General features: G+C 41.7%; 1 protein-coding gene across 1 annotated transcript; it reads left to right on the forward strand.

Annotated features, from left to right (window-relative positions):
* The first annotated feature begins 2,708 nt into the window (after positions 1 to 2,708).
* On the forward strand, positions 2,709 to 20,913 carry COQ2 (coenzyme Q2, polyprenyltransferase). Its single transcript, XM_026112139.2, has 8 exons — positions 2,709 to 2,972; positions 3,327 to 3,493; positions 6,439 to 6,560; positions 6,795 to 6,880; positions 7,692 to 7,825; positions 8,256 to 8,444; positions 10,370 to 10,521; positions 18,877 to 20,913. The coding sequence occupies exons 1-8, from the start codon at positions 2,768 to 2,770 to the stop codon at positions 18,923 to 18,925; spliced, it is 1,104 nt and encodes a 367-aa protein (XP_025967924.2). The 5' UTR covers positions 2,709 to 2,767; the 3' UTR covers positions 18,926 to 20,913.
* The last annotated feature ends 746 nt before the right edge of the window (positions 20,914 to 21,659 follow it).

The raw sequence follows: 21,659 nt of genomic DNA on the forward strand, positions 1-21,659 counted from the left end.
GGTGCCTCCTCTTGTGTTGCAGCCGCTCGGGGTGTGGGTCACACATCAGCTGAAACTGTAGGAGAAGCCTCGCCAGCTTTATTCGACCATGAGATGACAGCTTCGCTCCTCAAACAATTAGACCCTGCTTCGAGCCGTGCAAAGTGGGGAGAAACGCCGTGACTTGCTCACTGCTGGGACTCAGCTGCTGACCTCTGTAACGTACTGTTTAAATACGCTTCAGGTACTTGTCCATACCTGACTAAATCCCATGCTGCGTAAATCCGCGATTGTGAAAGGGAACGAAAGTCTCCAATAGTTTTGCTTAATCAGAGTTCAGTAGTTTTCTTTTACTGCCCTTTGTGAATTGCTTACTGCTGTGGCGTACTGCTCGTTTGAACAGTGAATGGAAAAATGTGGAAGACGCCCCTTTATTATATTATTTTTCTGCTTCCTCCTGGTAGTTTATATTTGGGGGAATTAACATTTCGAAATGGTTTGGTTTGGTTTTTGTCAATGTGTCAATCCTTAAAGCTGAGGGGAACTGTGTAATGCGGCTTAGGTTATTTAATTCATGATGTTGCATTACAGGGACATTGTACTTTGTAAGACACTTTCGTGAGTAATTCTAAGAAAATTTTATCACTCAAACGATGCCGTACAAGCTGAACCACTTATGGTTCTGTCTTAACACCAGATATCCCCCTTGCAAGTCATGAAGTTTGTTCGTTACCTCAGATAAGAAGATGTGAGAACTGAGTGAATGAGGGCAGGGATGTGAAGGGCATTTACGAAATCTTAAATGTTTTACTACCTAAAGTCTGGAACACTTTTGTGAGATCACACTTATGCTGATGCCATGGGACAATCTATACAAATTTAACAAATAGCATTAAAGGCTCTGAAAAAACACAGTAGTAAACATAATATGAAAACGTTTAGTGAGATGCTGAAGTACAATGATTAAATATTAAAGCCATTATTAGCTAAATGCATGCATTCTGTTGTTCTGTTATTAATCTCAGGTGCCTATTTGGTGTTTATTGCTCAAAGCAAATGCCAGGTAAAGCTTCAGAAAGAATCTCCTGTACATTGGGACATCAAGGTCTGTTGGGTTGCCCTCCTCTGTAAATGTGCCTGGGATCACTGCATGCGATTTTATGAAGGTAACCAACAAATCTTTTCCTGCTGGTATGGTTACAAGACAACCCTGGGAAGCTCAGAAAGAATGTTTGAACTAGGTAGATTAGGATAACTTCTATCTCTCTTTTCTAAAAAGAAGCACTCTTTAATCGAGGGCATCCTAGAACTGCTAAAGCCCTAAAAGAAACATTAAGTCCGAAGCTGTCTAGAGGTAGCCACTTAGTGCTTAGCATGAGTAGCTAAATTTGCTGAAGCCTTAGGCCGCGCTCCTAGTTCAGTAAGAAAGGGCCCCAGAGCTGGTGCAGGCTGGAAAGATGAGGGAGTTACAAGCAGTCTGCATTCCTGTGCCCCACTCTCCAAAAGGGAGGATGTCAAGGCTTTGAAATAAGGCCTGCTTGGGCGCCAGGACCTTGGGAAGCAAAACCTCCTCTCACTGCTGAAACAAAGTTAATTAAGGGATCTGGACTATCTCCCCCTCCTCAGGACCTTGGGAGATAACACCTACTGTCCCTGCTGGGGCAGTGTTAATTGCTGGAATTACTATCTCCCCTCGTCAGGACCTTGAGAAGCAGGGGTGGGACCCGGGGAATGAAGAAATCACTAACCAATCAGTGTAAAAGGGAAAGTTGCAAATCTGGCAATTTGTTTGTATAAATGCTACTTGAAAAATTGGAGGGGTGTGCTTGATTTCTGGGAAACCACCGAGCACCCAGGCTTGTGCAACTCTGAAATAAATAAGCAAATGTCTCTCCTGAGTATGTAATTTTTGGCTTATTGCACACCGGGCAATGAATCTGCTTTTCGGACAACATTATTAGCTAAATGCATGCATTCTATTGTTCTGTTATTAATCTCAGGTGCCTATTTGGTGTTTATTGCTCAAAGCAAATGCCAGGTAAAGCTTCAGAAAGAATCTCCTGTACATTGGAACATCAAGGTCTTTTGGGTTGCCCTCCTCTGTAAATGTGCCTGGGATCACTGCATGCGATTTTATGAAGGTAACCCAACAAATCTTTTCCTGCTGATAACTGCTGTTCTCCTCTTAGCCTGAAGTAGAAATGAATTAAAATTCCCACGTCTACCCCACACAGCCCCTTCGACCTACAAAACTGCTTGATGTGAATGGTACGGGGTGTCTCTCCCCTGCAGTGATTTTGATGCCTTGCGGTTGGAACAAGCTGTCAGGCAGGCCACCGTTGGACAGGCGTGCCTAAACCCAGTATTTGCTTTGGTTTCGATTACTTGCTGTAGGAAGGAGAGCGATGAGTAACGGAATTAATGTACATCATCTGGGCAAAGTACAGTGTGGGGGAGGGCGGGGGGGGGTACAAAACAGAACTGGCACCAGGAGCCCTCGCCTGAGCGCCAGGGCTGAGGCCTCGGGGGGCTGCCAGAGCCCCTGAAGTGCTGAAGGGAAACCAAAGAGCCCCTGGGTGGGTTGGGGGTGGGGAACCCCCCAGAGCCCCTGCGCGGTTCAGGGGTGCCACGGAGCGCCCCAAAGTCGGGGCTCTCCCTAGGCCTCAGCTGCGCAGCCGTTACGCCGCCCCCTACGGCGGGCGGGTGGGCGGGCAGGCAGTCTGCGCATGCGCGGCGCGTGTTGTCAGCACGCCGGAAGCCCCCCGCCGCCGCCGGCGGGGAAGGGAAGATGGCGGCGCTCTTGGCGCGGCTGTGCCGCAGCGCCCGCGTCCTCCGCGCCGTCCGCCTGACCCTCGCCGCCGCCCCGCCGCCCCGCCGCCTAGCGCCGACGGGCCCCCCGCGGCCGCTCAGCTTTTCGGCGGCGGAGCTGGTGCGCTCCGCGCCGGGCCGCGTGCAGCCTTACCTGCGCCTCATGCGGCTGCACCAGCCCGCCGGTAAGTCGGGCGGGGCGGCTGCAGCGTCGGCAGCCGAGGCCGCCGTGGTGACGCGGTCTCCATGGCGACCGGGTCGCCGCGGCGACGCTGCCGCGCGCCCTTGGGGGCTGCCCCGACCGTTGCGGCCCGGGAAGCGCCGTGGGGGCCGTCGCAAACCGGCCGAGGGGGCGGCGGGCAGCGCCCCGCACGTTGGGACCGGGGGCAGGAAAGCCGGCGCGGGAAGCACCGGTGATTTCTTCCGGCATTTCCTCCTTCCGTGCTGAGCAGCTGTTGGTTCTGGTCTTGTTCTGACGTGCTGTGCAAGGCGTTTCTGCCCTAATCCCTTTCAGTGTTTGTTGTTCTCTTTCTTCCCAGGGACCTGGCTGTTGTACTTGCCGTGCACCTGGAGCATAGGCCTGGCGGCAGAGCCGGGCTGTCTCCCGGACTGGTATACGCTGTCCTTGTTTGGGGCTGGAGCCGTTCTGATGCGTGGAGCAGGCTGCACGATTAATGACATGTGGGATCAGGACTATGACAAAAAGGTAGAGAAGTCCCTTGACTTCCCAAGACTTGAAAAGACCGGGCAGGCTCATAATGTTTGATAAAGAAGTGAATTGCTGGTTATTTAACCAAATAAATCTTTTATCCAGAACATGATAAGTGATTTCATGCCTAAAGCACACATAGTGCTCCAGGCAAATCCATTTTTCCCCCACTTTGGAAATCCTTCCATGTTTCTGTTTCAGATGCAATGAGTTTGTCTGCATTTTCTGCTAGAATGGTAAAATTGTTTTATTTTTGTATTACTCTATGTTGGACTGTAGTAAGTCTTCTAGAGTACTTACCTCTGTGTAAGCTAATCATATGTTGTCAGCTGTATGTAGTTAGTACTTGAACAGAATAAATTTTTCAACTCCTTTCTGCACATCAGAGCAAAATAAATAACCTCTCTGCTACATTTTACAGCTAGACAAGCTGTCAGTGAGGCAGACTGGGAACTGGCTGAAAGGCAGAGCTCGGAGGGTTGTGCTCAGTGATGCAAAGTCTAGTTGGAGGCCTGTAGCTAGCGGCATCCCCCAGGGGTCAATACTGGGTCCAATATTGTTCAGCTAACTCATCAGTGACCTGGATGAAGGAACAGAGTGCACCCTCAGCAAGTTTGCTGACGATACAAAACTGGGAGGAGTGGCTGAGACACCAGAGGGCTGTGCTGGCCAGGCTGGAGAGTTGGGTGGAGAGGAACCTCATGAAGTTCAACAAAGGAAGCTAGGGAGGAATAACCCCAGGCACCAGCACAGGCTGGGGGCTGACCTGCTGGAGAGCAGCTCTGCTGAGAAGGACCTGGGTGTCCTGGTGGACAAGTTAACCATGAGCCAGCACTGTGCCCTTGTGGCCAAGAAGGCCAATGGCACCCAGGGGTGCATGAGGAAGAGGGTTGCCAGCAGGTCAAGGGAGGTGATCCTCCCCCTCTACTCAGCCCTGGTGAGGCCACATCTGGACTGCTGTGTCCAGTTCTGGGCTGCCCATGGAGCTACTGGAGTGAGTCCACCGTTGAGCTACTGAGATGATCAGGGGCCTGGAGCATCTCTCCTGTGAGGAAAGGCTGAGAGAGCTGGGCCTGTCCAGCCTGGAGAAGAGAAGACTGAGAGGGGATCTTGTCCATGTGTACAAGTATGTGAAGGGAGGGTGTCAAGAGGATGGGGCCAGACTCTTCTCAGTGGCACCCAGGGACAGGACGAGAGGCAACAGGCACCAGCTGAAACCCAGGAAGTTCCATCTGAAGATGAGGAAAAGCTGCTTTCCTGTGAGGGTGACAGAGCACTGGAACAGGTTGCCCAGAGAGGTGGTGGAGTCTCCTTCTCTGGAGATGTTTAAAACCCACCTGAACACTATCCTGTGCAACATGCTGTAGGTGACCCTGCTTGAGCAGGGGGATTGGATTAGATGATCTCCCAAGGTCCCTTCCAACCTCAACCATTCTGTGATTTTGTGATTTACTAGTTATAGTCTACTCAAGAACTATTTGTGTGGTTTTTCTAAATTTTCAGGAACAGGTTTTCCTTGAGTATTCTTAATTTCTTCATGATAATGACTGCTAAGAATATCATGCTCAAAGAAGAACATATCTTCTCTTTTATTTATTGTGGTTTTCTCCTCTATTTTATTCACAAGAGGGAAGACAAACAAAATTGTCTGAACCAAAGGCAGTGCCTAATGTCAGATTTTGAAATGTACACAAGTGTAGGCTTGGAAAGTATCCTGGTGAAGGGTGATAATTTGCTTGTCTATTTTCCTGTTCTTATATTTTTCCACACGTTTTGGGTATTGGCTGCTATCAAAGGACAGGATAATGAGCCTGACTGATGTGTGCAGTTGTTCTTAACAGCAGTGTTGTATTAATGCTGTGGGAAATGAACGATTCAGTACAGTTTTGCGGTGTCTTTGGATGGTTTAGGGCTGCACATCTATAAACAACTCCATGTGTTGAAATGATATCACAGAGTGGGAAGTGTGATTAGCAAGATGGAATTTACATTATTATGACTTCATTTATGGATAAATGTAAAGGTTTTAAACAAATTTCCACAGCAGCTCTTTCTTCGCAAACCTCAAGCAGATATCTGTAACTAGTGTGCTTGAGGCTAGGTTGGTAGCAGGATGTTGGGTTGTGGTGTTGGTGATGTCTTTATTTTTTGTTTTTTACATTCCTGATCATTTGGTAAGTGTTACTTTTTTTTTTTAAACATCCCATGTTTGGTCATAATGTGCAGCGGAATTGGTGACAAATTTGTTAAGACGTGCATGTTTAAGTAACAACTTTTTACATTGTTTAAACTGCCAAAACAGTATTTGAAGTTTGGTATAACTGAATAATGAGACGGGGAAAAACAAACTGAGCGAGCTTACACTTTCTTCTGATGTTTCTTTCTTCCTGTGTTTGCCTTGATTTCTCTGCTCCTGAGGGAGATTCAAAACTCAAAAGAGTTTCAAAATGTCCGGATTAGGGTTAAATTAATTTCTTGTTACTATTATTAGCAATGGCTATGTGTGGCATTTTTAATATTTCACTGATAGAGGAGCACTGAATCTTTAGGATCTAAAATCATCACCATAATCACCTTGATCACAGAAATGTTGCTCTTCTAATATTGGGATAGTTAGCTCATGGCATTTAGCCTTGTAAGTTTTACAAGATTTTTGTTCAGTTAATAAAATTCACATGCAAGATTTCTATATACATGCAGTATATCTAATCAGCCTCACTGCACCTGAGTGGCATTTTATTTCTGCTTTAATTTTTGAAGGCAGCATCCTCCTATTGTAAGTATTACTGCTTAGAAATACTTATCATGTATGTGATGATATACTGAGTTAATATTCTTGGAGGAACCCTGTCTCATTCATTTTGTGACCTGACACTTACTTTTGTACAAGTTCGAATTTATTATATTGGATTTAATGTTAACATTATTTCTTCTTGTTTTAGGTTGCAAGGACAGCAAGTAGACCCCTAGCAGCTGGAGATATCTCCACTTTTCAGTCCTTTGTTTTTCTTGGGGGACAACTCAGCTTGGCTCTTTGTGTGCTTCTGTGTCTGAATTACTACAGGTGATTTCTAAGTGATTTTTTATTCTTCAAAATTTCATTTCTGGACTCTGTGTTAAGCACAGAGGTTTCCAACAGGATAGGTTGGGGCGGGACAGAGAGAAGAGGTTTTTAGCCATTGTATTGTAGCTGAAAGTAAAACAATTACTTCAGTACTATGAACAACACTTGTAATGCTGCACAATGTCTTGTGATTGTTAGACCAGCAAATAACAAACCTCTTAATGCTTCTTACAGTATTGTTCTGGGAGCAGCCTCCTTGTCTCTTGTGGTCACCTATCCTCTGATGAAGAGAATAACATATTGGCCACAGTTAGTTCTGGGTGAGTTTAAAATGTTTTTACAGTTTTCAGGTATAGTTTTGGGGTTGTTTTAGAAATTGGAAATTGAACTTAAGCCATCTGATTTTATATAAATTAAAATAAAAATACCTTACAGATGAAGTTGTGTTGTGCCAGAAGCTTCTTAAACAATTTATAAGATATCTAAGAATTAGGGTTTGTTTCGTTTTTCTGTTAATAAGCAGTTTCTTTTCTCGTAGTGTTGAGAGAGAGAAGTATTCATCACATGAGAATCAGCTGTAGTTTTGAGGTTATCTTGAAACCTTTCTTAAGTGTGAATTTGCCATGCATTTTAGTCTTCAATCTCTAATATAACTACCGTAGAGAAACTGATTGCACTTGTATTTCCTCTGGAGCCATAAGACATCTCTAAGTATCCTGCCTTTACATTTCAGCTACTTTCAGCTTTTCAATCAAAATTATGATTTTCAGCCTTCGATTACCGTAGTTGTCTGCCGTATACTCTTTTGCAGCATTTTAACTTTAGATGCATTTTTTGAGTACACTCAAAAGCAATTTTTTCGCTATGCTAATGAAATCAAATTTAAATTGGGGAAAAATGTGTAGCTATATGTACTTCTCCATGTATGTCCAGTGTATTTAATGTCAAGTTACTTGTATTTATTACCTGACTGGAAAAAATGTGATCGAAAATAAAGATACTAGTGTGTGTAGAAAAACCTGCTGACCCGATACACAGTCAAGCAAATAATATTTAATTTTACAAATGTAATTTAGATTTCTCCTGGCACCCTTTTAGCTCTTTTTTTTTAAACTCTCCTTCTGCTTTTAGGACTTGCATTTAATTGGGGAGCCCTTCTTGGGTGGTCGGCCATCAAAGGGTCGTGTGAGTGGTCTGTGTGTTTGCCTTTGTACTTAGCTGGAGTTATGTGGACGCTGGTGTATGATACCATTTACGCACATCAGGTAGAGTAACAGTAGGAACTTTTAGATATTTGTGTATGTTTGCATGTTTAATTTACTACTTTGGATTCAAATAGTACTAACCTGTTGCAATGCTTCACCCTCGAATGCGCTAAAATAGGAGAAAATAAAAAGTCTCTGGGGCTCTCTCTCCCGTTTAAACATTCAACCTACTAAGCAAAGCATATGGAATGGAGTGGGTTTTGTGTACCTACACATGTATGCACTGTGTAAATAACTTTGATGATGCTATTAGCTATTGGGTGCCAAAGTAGCTCTGAGGATCGATCTTTTAATTTAGGGATGTACAGAGAGGCTTAAATTGGGTTCCTAAATAAGAAGCATTTGTAGTTTTAGTGAGGCTCGTTTTTTTTCCCTTAGGACATAACACTTGGATTCTGGGTTTTTTTGCTAATTCCTTCTTTCATTTTAGGATAAGAGGGATGACGTCCTTATTGGTGTGAAGTCAACAGCATTACAGTTCAATGAAGATACAAAGCAGTGGCTCAGTGGTTTCAGTGTTGCAATGCTCTTGGGCTTGTGCATGGCGGGAATGAATTGTAACCAGACTTTCCCGTATTACTCAGCTGTGGCTGCCGTAGGTGCTCACTTAGCACACCAGGTTTGATTGATTTATTTATACTTTTTCTATGCAGAAGTTCTTGATAAGAAATTGGAGTGCTTTTCAACCCCTATCAATTTGCAAACTACCTGAAAATTTTCCTGTAAGTTCCTGTAAAGAGAATTTAAGTCTTCTAACTATAAGCTTACTTCTCTTTAGTGCCTTTTGCAGAGCTTACTATTGAAGAAACTCCAGTGGTCCACAGGTTGTAGAGAACTGTTCTTCAGTCTGTTCCTATTCCAGAGAACTCAGGCTGTCATCTCAAGGGAACAGTTCTCTTCTCACTTCCAGTAACAGCTGTAGCTAGATCCCCCTCAATATGAAATAAGATTTTGCAATTTTTACTCTTCCGATATAGTTCTCAATGTGTCTTAGCTATATGATTTAAGGCTGCAATTGCAATCTATTATGATTTTTCACATAATTTAAAAGGCTAAGTGGTCTGCTGTATCGAGGACACGTGCAGATTTTTTCTACGTGTTGTACCGTAGCTGTATAAAAATGAGTATTGTATGTTGTGTTCCAGAGATGGTTAATTGTACATCTAAATAATTTTTCTCTACTGTGCCCCAGCACATCAGTCTGGGATTTGACAGTATAACAAAATTTCCCATGGCTTTTTCTCTACTACCCGAAGCAGATGTTAATGTTACAATTTTACAGTAATTGATAGTTCCAGTTCACAGTTCTTTTTGTACCTGAGAACAATCCAATTCAGTCTTGTATTTATATTAGTTTAGAAATTCTAATGAATAACAGTAAAACTGAAAATTAGCTTTGTCCAAAAAGGAAGTGGATAGGATCTTTTTACTCTGTTCTTTCTGAATCCTAATGACTTTTCAAATTATTACTGACTGTTTGGTCACTAGTTTTGAAGTGACAAGCTAGTCTATAGAAAATTAATTGTTGGTCCTAATAGGTGAGTGATAATCAAGGGGTCTGTGCATTGCAAATAGTAAAACTATCAGCAGTCTGAGAAGCTAAGTGTATGATGAACATGCCACTTGGCATGAAAGGGGCAGCTAATCCATATGTTAAAGCACATTAGACTTAAGTAGCACTTTAATGGGGAAGCTCATGTGGCTTGTAGATATTATACATACCTGTGGGAAGACAACTCTTGTGATAATGCAGTTTGGTTTTGTTTTGGTGTTAAAAGGCTTTTGCACTACATTTCATTTTCGGTAATATTTTTCAGTAACTTTGCTCTTGCCGTGCTGTATTTTTTTCATCTATTGTGATTCACAGCAGACATCTGCTGAGCTGGGTAAGCCTTGTTTCTAGCTGTTGCTGCAGGTGTCCTGGTTCCTCTTTGCAAGAGAGTTGTATAGATGCACTTGAGCAACTGGATTAAACCAGCCCTGTGTGACGGGCAGCTTCCTGTGCATTACAGTTAACTGGGTTCAGTGCATTTTCTCCATTGCCTTGTTTCTGCTGAAATTTAGGCCAAAATTTTGTAGTAAAATTCCAAAAGGTACAGGGAGGTACCATTTCTTTTAAGTTCCAACTGAAGAATTAGGTGCGTATCTGTTGAGGAAAAATCTCGGAAAAACTTGTTTGCATGCCTAGATATTTTTGCGTTTTTAAAAAAACAGGCCAGACATTTAAATATTTAGGCTGTTTATAATGTGCTTCACTGAGAAGGTCCAGGAATTATGTCTCTATGCGATACTTGACTTTTCTGTTGCATGCTCTAATTGAATAGATCTGTCAAGTAAATGTAGATACCATTTGTGCAACAAAAACCTGTGTAAGCACAGAGTGTTTCTGTTTATTTTGGAGCTTCAGGTAGACTTTAGAATTTGAGATTTGTTTTTTCAAGGTGCAGGCCTTTTTTTTTTTTTTTTTTTTTTTTTTTTTGCGAAGTGTCTAGTATTTATGATTGCACAATAATAATGATGGAACGTTATACTGTACTTTCACAGATTTACACTTTGGATATAGACAGACCTGAAGACTGTTGGAAGAAGTTTACTTCGAATCGTACAGTAGGAGTTCTGCTCTTCGTAGGGATTATGCTTGGAAATCTTTGGAAAGGACAAGACTCAAAAAAGGAAGAAGAGCCTTTAGAAAACAGGTAGCTGAAACTACTATAAATACTGATATATTAGTCTGGTTAAAATAAAGATACTGTAAGAGTAAAAACACTTACAGCTGTTCTGGTTTATTCTATTTATTTATAATAGCTGATTAAATTTTCCTTATTTCTAAAAATACGGAAGTGAGATTAACCAACAATATAAGTTGTGCTTATCCTTGAAGGACTTCAACCACCATAAAAGCTTCAACAAGTAAAGCTGCTGAGCTCTGCTTAAGATGATACTGAATGCTTAAATATTGATCCTGTGTAGTATAAGTAAACTTCTGTAAAATTCTTGAGACTGTGAGCCGCAACGTTTTATACATAACACAGCAGATATCTCTTGATGACAGTACATGGGAAATGCGAAGTGATTTCAGGATATAAATAAAATGTGGTTGTAAATGTTTGGTGTTCTGATTTATTGCATGAATAATTTGCAGTTTGAGTTGGAGCTTGCTGTGTGAAATAATTTCCATAACTCTTTTTATCCTGAGATGTCCGGAAGCTGTCAGGACTCTGTGTGTGGTTTTTTTTTGCATGCGTGTGTGGTCCAAAATAATAATAAGTCAATAGAAAAGTACTTTAAAATTATCTTTTTGTTTTTGCTCTGATTGCTGGCAGTGGTTCTAAGTTGCATAAGAGCAACAGACTTCTGCAAAATTGCCTGCACAGAGTGAGCTGAGCTAGCCTATCAAGAATGATTTCAACATGTACTACTGACTTTTAAAAACAGAAAGACCCAGAAACACTGCGAAGTGTGCATGGCTGGTAATTGACTCTAAGCTACCAATTCATCTTGCAAAGTGAACATCATTTTGTATTCTAATCCTTTTACCTTGCGTTTATTTTCTTTATTTGTGATCTTACAGGAAGAACATGTTTATAGGAGTATGCCTATAAACAAAAAAATAACAGCTGCAGGCTAACAATTACATAGCTCCAGACTGTTCCATATTTTTAACTTTTTAAGCTCTGTCAGTTACGCAGTTTGCACGTAGTTATGCTTTTTATTGACTCGTGGTGTTAAAGTGCTTGCACTGTACAGTCTGGAATTAGTTTCTGTGCAAGAAGCAACAGACATTCTTACTCTATGAAAATGAGAGTGGAGTTTACTTCAAGCTAGTCATAGTAGTCGATGCAAGTAAAGTTTTCTCCAGAGAAAGTTTTTCACATGCCTGCATTTGGAGCTGCAGTTTGATGATACAGAGTATTTGGTAGTTAAAGTCATTATGGTATTCAAATGGCCTTTCCTTATTTCTGTTCTCCTCCTTTAGGGGTGGGGTACAACTGTTTGTGCAGTCATGCTAAAAATCAAACTAGGGAACTGATCCGGCTTTAAATAAGACTATCATATTTAGGGTTATTTAAGTGGTATGTCTGAGAGAGATGTTAGTCCAGAGCTATATGCTCAGGGTTTGTTAACTTCCATTTTTCCTTAGTGATGATAACAGTTTAAGAGTTTCCTGTTGCAGCAACATGAGATAGCTTCATAACGAGTAAACAGTTCTGGTTACATAAAATCTTTCTTGGGGCTGGGCTTGACTTTGGTATTTTTTTGTATGCTTCTTCCTTTTAAAGTGTACCTTGTTAAGTTTTCTTTTATTTTTTTTCCTTTTGTGTTCTCTTACTGTTCCAACAAATGATGTCAGAGATCTTTTGAGCGGATTATATACAAATGGATTTTTCGGCCTGATTGCATATACAATAGAAGTACTTGAAAATGTTAGCATAACTTTTTTAGGGCCTTTTAGGTCCTTAGGCAGAAATTGTTCTAACACTTGATTTATAAATTTTCAGTGGAGAAAGTATTAAGATGAAGAAAAATATTTTAATTATGAAGAGTAGTAAGTTTCTGAATAATTATGTGACAAAGATGCATTTAGTAGAGGGAGGATCGGATATAGTCAGTTCTGAACTGCGGTTATTACGCATTTACTAGTAGCCAAAAAAAAAGTCTTGTGATATAATTAGCATGCATCAGTTTCTTATTACTTAATATATTACCTTAGAGAGATTGTGACAAGTTGGTTTTATCCATTTTAAACATATTAAAGTGTCTTTAACTAACTTTGATTTGAGAAAAGCTCACATTTTGTAGTGCCTTTGAAACTTCTAGTGTCCTTTCTTCGGTGACAACTGCATTATTTTCATTATAACTTCATTTTTATCATCATTTTGTAAAGATTTTTTTTGCATAGCAAAATAGAATAAAAAATCAAATTTCAAAACAGACCTGCCCTAAGCTTTAAAATCGTTGCATGTTTTCTGTGGTGGTTTCCCAGAAACAACTCTAAATGCGGTTTGTTACAAAGGTAGCCCCCAGCTGTATGTTAGGTTTATTGTATAGAAACTGAAATATATATATATGTATTTTTCTAGGCTATCCTATTGACTGTGTTAATTCCAGATCATTTTATGATTAATATACAGAAATAAGACATAATTTTATAAGTGCAAGAAATACAAAGGCTCAACCATTTTCTGGCTAAAAGGTCATTCTGCTCCTAAGTTACTCTATTCTGAATCTTCAAGAATCAAACACACACTCAGTTGTGTTTAAAGAAAGTTTGATATAAAATTATTAAATACACCTATCTCTGAGCAGCATCAGTTTAGTTATTAGCTATTGTGGTTTTGCACAAATAAGCAGTGTTCTTTGGACGTATTTCCTGCAATGTTGGATGCTGCTTTTCTCTTCCCCTTTCTTTTCTAATTCTTCTTTTGCAGGGGGTCAAAATAACTAATTCTTTTAAAGGCAGCAGAAAGGATAAAGCCTTACAAAGGCAAAATGTCAACACTGGCTGTTGCTTACTGAAACAGAAATTGCTGTGACCAACACAAATATTTGCCTTTACATACTGTGTGGAATTGCACTGAAAGATGTGTCAAAAGCAACACCAACTCTGTTCACAGGGAGCTGTGTACCTGCACTAGCTCCTGTAGAAGCAGCAGCAGTGAATACGAGGCTGGAAAACGTGAGGGGCTGCCAGGCCGTTGGCCACAACTTGTAGCTGGGCTAGAGTTTTGCCTTAAATGCCTCGTAGTGGCAGTTGTGCGTGAGATCTTTCAAACTCATCTCTAAGGGAGGAAGGGAATCATGACGGGGTCATCAGAGGTGCCTGGATTTTGCCATTTTTGTATTTCGTTAGCAAAGAAGAGATTTTTAGACAAAGGAAGTCAGAGATTCCCTTCTTCTATTTCAGAAAAGTACCGATTGCATGCACTTAGCTCCGGAACTGTCTAGTGGAAACAGAATTGGCAAGAGGGCAGGTGAGAGCCAATGTTGTTGGGAGGAGAGCAGGATGGCGGGAGGGGGTTATCAGCTCAGTAGGTCAGTCTTAGGGCTGACCATTAAGAGTGTGACCTGGGAACAAAAGGGGGATGCTAGTGACATTTCCTGGTAACTCAGAACCAGAAAGTTATGTCAAAATGTAGGAAGATCAGAATATCCTCTGGGATGAGCTGCATGTCTATGAGGGCTAGAGTAGTAAACAGCAGCCTGAAAATTAAGGTAATACCTCATCTAGCCTAGCTCAGAATTGTGGTTAACGAGTATAAAGGAAGACACACAAAGTACAACTGTTGAGATGAAAGACTGATACAGTAACCAGAAGTGAGAGAATGTATTTTATGGCATAAACAGGGAAAGGGCTAGTAATTTGTTTCAGAACACATCAAGATGTGAATACCTGGAAGGAAGATCTGTTTAAACTTCAAAATTAAATTGACAGAGGAAGAAGGTGGGCATTAACCAGCTGTGAATGGTTTTAAGTTTTGATGCTAGTTGAAAGCTCCTAGGCCATTGGAGAGGTGAGTTTCCTGACGTGCCTCTGCATAGTTTGTAATGGAGGCAAAGATGAGAACAATTTTTTAAGACAGTGTGTGATAGATACATTAGCAGAATTTGTATACAGAGAATCATAAAAAATGCTTGGTTTTGCAGCACTTTCTTTTCCTGGATAGTGCTGCAAAAAAAATCTCACAAAAGCCCTCTATCCAGCCAGCTATAAGCACATTGTTTTGTCTGAGCCAAAGAGAAGGGAAAAAGTGGGGGTTTTTTGTTTTTGTTTTCGTTTTAAGGTAGTCATCAAAGTATTGTTGAGCTCTGAATGGAAAGTATTTTGAAGAGAAGTAACTTTAGCTTGAAGTTAACCATTAAGTCCCCAGTGCATGCATAGCATAAGAGGACTGTGTTGCAGAGAAACTTTGACAACCGTGTTAAGCGGTTGCTTATCAGAAAGACCTCTGTGTGTTCTGTGTTAGTTGTCATGGTGGACTGTGGCCAAGTATTTGTGAGACGGAAAATTCCCCAGCTTTATCAGAGCTTATTTTCCCCCAGGTTTTGCAACGCTATTAACCACTTTTTCAGAAATTATCAAAAATGATACTTCAGAGAAATACTACGGAAACACTGAGTTTACTCCTTAATGTTTTTCTGGCAATACCTGCACTGCTTTTGGGTCTTATTTCAGCATTGGTTTGAAGGGCCTTAAAAATTAATTTGCTTCAACTTGCATAATGCTGTTTTTTTTCACAGTAGTGCATGTTCTCCTAGATGCATGATGTCACTGAAAACAGTGATACAGTAAATGAAAGACTTCACAGATCACTAAAAACAGGTATCATGGTGACCATAACCTTCAGAGAGAGAAAAGCTGAGATATCTCGTTTTCTTCATGCTTGGGAAGAAGATCCAGTCCGGAAAGACAGTACAGGTTGCCTTCAGGTTGGTTGGCCTAGTGTTACTCTTGCTGTAGTAAAGGACAGGCTGAAGGCCTTGTGATAATGTGATGAAGTGTGTGCTTCCTCCATCAGGTGCCAGTAGACAAAGACCTGGTCTCTCACCGGTAAATACTTTTCCAGTGTATGCGGGGTTCATTTGTCGTGGGTCTTCATCTGGTAAGGGTGCTCTGCATAGCTGGCCTGCTACCAATGGGTCTGGTACCCAATAGTCTTTTTTTCCTCATACGTTGGGTAGGATTGGGAGGACTTGCTCTGCTATCTTCCTGTGTCTGTCAGTAGATTTGTGACCTGCTGTGCTGTCGCTGTTTGTGCATGCTTTCAGTGGTAGTCTGAGATCTAGGGAAATCTTTAAAAAGAATCCATGTTACAGAGTAGGTATAAAGCCAGTAATTACTGTATCAGCTGTCTTAAGGCCTTGTTCAAGAAATACGTAATGTGGAGGCTACTCAGAAAGTTACCTTGAAGAATTTGAGCTGTTCAAAGCTGATTTACTTCAAGATAAGCCAGAAAGTTGAAGGTTGAACACACAGCAGCTAACTTCAGAAACAATCAGGGCAAATGTAAATTGGCAGTGGATGCTCTGGGCCAACTGAGAGAGGACTGCAATCTTCCTGCCACTTACACTTTTTATGCAAAATTGGGATGAAGCTTGAAGTGCTACATGGATAAAGTCAAACAGAAGAAGTCCAGCTGTACACAAGACACATCTTGTGCATGCACAGAGGAAACTATACTGATGCAAAAATGAAGCTCCTCTCTGAAAAGGACTTGTGATGATGTACATGTAGCAGGTACTAAGCCATACAGCTTCCCTTTCTTACGAATCATCTCTTCCAGTTCATCTTCCAGTTCAACTATCTCTTAATTTCCTTCTCTATAAGAGCCCTTGTTACTATAAACCTGATTTTTCAGGTTTGTCTCTTAAAGCAGTGTTTTATTTAGTCAAGTAATCTATGATATGCGGTCATGGTGCTTTTTTTCCCCTAAATAAAATACAAAGTACTGTGTAGCAATAAGAAATTTAAGTAGCAAGGGCTTTTAATCAACAGTAGTAGAACTTATTCTACTAATATAAGTAATGTAAATATATTTAAAAAGTAACTGTGACTTTATAAATTCTGTTGCAAAGTATCTTGAACATGTAATTCTGCCAAGGCTTTGGTTAATGCTGGGTTAACTTACTGTTTCTGACACCTCACTGGAAAGATGATTGGAAATAACAGACAACTAATGCAAGAAGTAGAAAGTCAACCAAACTGCATGAGGGGTTTTGTGATAAATCTTTGCCCAAGCCAGAATGTGACCAAAGATGGATGTGAAACTACTTGTTGTACTATTTTTGAACTACTGCCTCTTTATACCTAATGTGCTGTAACTGTGAGCTCCTAAACAGCAAGAGGACCCCCCTCACCCTGGCCATGAATTCCCTTTTGTGTGTTGGATCTAGTGTTTGTGTGTCTATAGCATGAGGTGGTTCGGGGAGCTTGTCCAAAGGGAAATTCACTCCCCTCCCCATCCCCAACCCCCCAGATAAGCCAAGTGTCATTTATTTTCTGATTAGTGAGCTGGACTGCCCTGCTCTGCCATTTGTGTGATTGCTAGATCTCTGCAGGAGAGGGGTAAGGAACTTAGAGCCATGGGCAGGGGAGAGAACAACTCTCTTTTTGTATCAGCTGCAGAAGCTTCAAATTAGCCGAGATATGAAGCTGATCCTTAGAATTATTTCGAAGAGCTGTCAAAGTGTCTCCTAACGTCTGCTCAGCTCCTTTCTCCTCGGGCTTTTATAGTTGTGGGAGTTTTCCTTCTGCCTGAAAACTTCCAAGTTCTGAGAAGAAGGCGAGCTGCAGAGAGATGTTGTCTTTTATTAAACCAGCTGGAAAAAATAGTCAAACTTTCAGACACAGGAGCCCTTTTCCAAGTCTGAGACAAAAAACAGTTAAAATTCTGAGGTCATTGTTCCTCCTTTTTAAAGTGCAAGCGAGACAGGATCTTTGAATAGAGGAAAAGAGAGGTGGTTTTCAAATATACTGCACTGTTGTGGTTGCGACGAGCACACAATTTAATAGCAAGGTGTGAAAATCATTCAGGGTTTTCTGCAGAGAGTTTAGCTCTCTCCCTTCAGCAGTGCATCTGTAATTGGCTTCTGTTTAAAAGCTCTACATCACCTTAAGTCTTTGTTTTGTTAGATGAAACAACTCAGTTTCTCTTGATCTTTTCTTACTCAGATGCTGTCACTTCCTCTTAGAAGTTTTTAACACCTGACTCCCCTCTTTTCAGTAGATGTACTTTTCTGAAACTCCCTTGTGTTATATTTGATGTTTACAGTTTCATTCTGCTTTTTGCAACTCCAATCCTCAGACTCATTCAGATCCTCTGGTAGGATATTCTGGTCTTCCTGGGTATCTATAACACCTTCCAGTTTTACGCTACAGGGAGATTTCACAGCTTCTTAGTACGTCTTAGCATGCCTTAACAAAAAGGCGTTACAGTTTTGTTTTATTAACACTTTTCCTTTCTTCCTAGCTATTGAGAGTTTTACTGTTCATTATTGCCTTGCTTTAGATAGTAGGCTTGTATTGTGCAGCTGACTTTACGTTTTCTAGCAGTGCCACTTTATATAGCCAGAAAAGCCTCATGTGAAACAAACTGAGTTTGCCAGCCATTCCTGGAGTCCAGGTCAGGACCTTCGAGGAACCCAGGCCTGAAGGCCAGGCTGGCAAGGGGATGGGGCTTCCTGGCAGCTGTTTAGCAAAGGTGATGCTCTTTCTGCATGTTTCAGGAGTTCGCGTTTTGATTTTATTGCCAAAATGTTTTTTTTTTTTTTTTTTTTTTTGTCCAACTTAAATACCTGGCTGAGAAAATCAGATGAGGCACTTGTTGGCAGTGGCATTATCTCAGGGTCGTAATAAGAAGTTAAGTTACGTTTTCATGCATCAGAATTACCGGTAGAAGTGAGCTATTTTTCTGCGGAAGAAAAGCATTTAAATGACCTGACTGTTCGCATCAACTGAGTTCCAGGATCAGCAATGGCACCACAGTTCTGAATAGAGGATAAACCGTTAAAATCCTAAAATGGGGTTGATGAGCTTTTTCTTTGTTTTTAATGTGATGTTTTCCATACCAACAGTGCATTTTCGCTTCTGAATTCTGTCTCTCCACAGCATGCTCCTCCTTATTTAGCCAGATAGTAGGATGTCGGGTATCTTCTGTTCTAGAAAGCATCTTCTGAAATAAAACTTTTTTGCAAAGGTTGTATGACAAGAGACTGTGGGAATATTTTGAAAAATGCCCAGGGGAAAAAAAAAGATGTTTGAGCCCGATTCCATGCCCCAAATCAATCTGTCCGTGCGAATCTCTCCCAACTTCACTGAGCCTGTATAGGGGGAGGAGGCCAGAGAGGCCAGACTGGCTCTGCAGTAAGTACTTCAGCAGCCCTATTAGCTAATCCCACCTCTGAGGCTGTGACCGCTCATTCCTGCTCAGTCTCTAGCACTATTTTGCATGTGTGGTAAGCCACTTGGGGAGCTGATCTGACAGAATAATTCCTAGGAGAACAAAAAACGTAACCCTTGACTGACTCAGTTGCTTAATCTGTTCTCTCCAAAGGCCTGATGACGCTGAGCAGCGAGGGGAGGATGGGTGTCATGTTCAATGAAACTGCCTGAAACCATTCTTGCCTCCAAATGTGAAAGCAAGCCGCAAAGGCAGGCGGCTGAAGATCCAACCCTACAGAAAACTGCATCTGCCTTGTTGGAAAAGCTGAAGGTGGGAGTTGCCCTGTTGTTTCGTTTTCCCAGAAGAGGTGCGTCTTTCCTTCACAGAGTCGTTTCCTGGGCAGCACAGCATGGGCTCTATATCATCGTGTCAGTGAAGGAGCCCTGTTAAATGCTTCACAAATGATATGGTCAATAAAGTAGAGACCATTTTTGTTAAACTTTGGAGTGAAGGAGAGTATCTCAGGGTCCTGCTGCCCTGCTTGCTGTTCTCGGAACAGTGCCATTGATAAAGGGCAGGATTTTTATAGCACCTCTTTCCATTCCATCTATTACACCATAAATCCGAGCATCATTGAAAAGTCCGTATTTTAATTTCTGCAGGTTACAGGTTAACCCTTACTTCTCCTTCACCCTTTTCTTTTTGTACATGTGAAAAGCAAATTAAAACATGCTATCGGCAGTTTCTATAGAATAGTTTAAACCTGTGTTTTGTTATGTACATTACTGTTTGGACCTGCTCCATACTAACACTGCAATATGCACACTATGCATAATACTCAAATGCTCTCTCCTTGAATAATAGCTTTTCTAAAAAAATGTAGGAACTATTCTAAAGCTTCCGTGGCTTGCATATGGTGTGAATGGTTAAGTATTTGAGGGGATGTGAATGAAGAAATAGAAAATGTGTCTCTTACCGGGGAATGTATGCACGTGTGGTAACGAGCCAGGTAAGTTTTAAAATAGCCTGGCTATGCTGCCGGCTGTAAAGCACTCAGTGTCTTCTTCACATTTACAGACATTATTGCTTGTTGCTCTGACTGACCCTCTGAACAGCAAAAATTCCCGTCCCCGTGTCCCCATTCCATACCCTTTTCATGGCTGTTAAATCCAGTCTTCTCTCTCTCTGCCTCTGCCTCGCGCTCTGCCTCTCTGCCTCACACCTGCTCTCTGCTCCTCGTGCCTGCTCTCTGCTGCTTACCTCTCTCTCTCTGCCTTTTTCCTGGCTTGCTTACTCTGTCTCCCTTGCTCTGTCTCTTGCTCTCTTCCTCCCTCTGCTTTCCTCCCTCTCTCTCTCTCTCTCTCTCTCTCTCTCTCTCTCTCTCTCTCTCTCCCTCTCCTTTTTTCTCTGCCACTCTCTCTCTCTCCCTGTGCCTTTTTCCTGTCTTGGTCACTCTGCCTATCTGTTTGCCTCTCTCTTCCTCTTGCTCCATCTACCTCTCTTTCTCTCCCCCTCTCTCCCTCTCCTCCCACCGCCTGACTCTCTTGCTTTCTCGCTCTCTCCCCCCCGCCCCTCTCCTTCCCTCCCTCTCTCTCGCTCTCCTCCCTCACCCCCTCTTTCTCTCTCTCTCTCCCCCCACCTGCCCCTCTCGCACTTTCTGCCTTTCTCTTTTTTTTCGAGAGTGTGAGTGTGTGAGTGTGAGTGTGTGTGTGTGTGTGTGTTGCAGAGCAAATGGCCACTGCCTAGAGCCGAGATGCTGTTCTGTCAAAGTTTAACGTGTGAAAATGACTGCGAAGTACATACGAGGTGGTTAGAAGGTGGGCCGTGTTGAGTTGACTGTATGCCAAATAAAACCACAAAGAAAGAAGGAAGAGGCGTGGCTGGCTGTAGGTAAATGTGTATGCTTCTCAAAAATATTTTTCAAATATTTCCTTGAAAGATTTATTAAAATCAAGATGCCCCTAATACAGAGGGTGAAGGCTGGTAGACATTCCTTTCCAGTTAACACAAGTGGAAGTCAGGAAGTTATGATAAAGCTTGTACTTTTAAGCCCTGTCTGCAAGGTAGTTGCTAAAGGAATTACTGAGAAAAGAGATCTTTTAATCCCGATGCAAAACAAAACAAGACACCATCTGAATAAGGCAAATTGCTAAATACGTATGGTTTTCTTTATAAGACGTGTATCAAAATATAGGTTCTATTCTGTTGGATTATGGTGTTATTAGTGCATTCTTTAATTCAGTATGATGAATAAGTTAAGAAAGACTGTGAAATTAGAAAAATCTTCAAGTTGGTTTAGGAAAATATGATCTAATAGTTTAAAATGTAGGATTTGGAGAAGTGTTTAGTTTAGCTTTATACGTGTAATAATATATACACTGCAAATTGAACCTTTCTGTCTTTGTCAGTAGCACTTTGCCCAATACAAAATATTTTCTACTTGCATAAAAATCGTATTTTCTCTATAAAAGAAAAGTTTGTGATAGTTACGATGCTTGTCAGTATTATTGTGACAGTTCACGGTGTCTTTAAGGTTTTCTATATTTGTTTGAAAAACTTAATTTAGAAGGGTATTAACTCCATAGCTCAATCCAAACCTTAGAGAATCAGCTTAATTTGTTTACCAAACTTACACGTGTGTATTTAACAACTCAGAAATAGAAATGCATCCATGAAAGGGAGCAGGGAGTGTACTTGTAACTGGAGCAGCAGAATAAATGCAAAGATACTCTTGCAACCCGTTGTCTGTTTACTCAGGGCTGAAGACGGAGGAGGTAAGTCTGGGCTGGGGTTTCCAGGAGCGGGCCTGGCCGAGACCCCCTGGGGCAGCAGTCGGGCTACCGGCGTGGGCAGGGCTCCTCTGCGGGGCCAGCCTGATGCCACGGGGGTCATGCTGTTTCACCTGAGCAGTGATCTGAGGTGTAAAAGCAAACAAGCCAATCTGTAGAACCTCT

The sequence above is a fragment of the Dromaius novaehollandiae genome, chromosome 4 (assembly GCF_036370855.1).
Source record: "Dromaius novaehollandiae isolate bDroNov1 chromosome 4, bDroNov1.hap1, whole genome shotgun sequence".
Lineage (NCBI taxonomy): Eukaryota > Metazoa > Chordata > Aves > Casuariiformes > Dromaiidae > Dromaius > Dromaius novaehollandiae.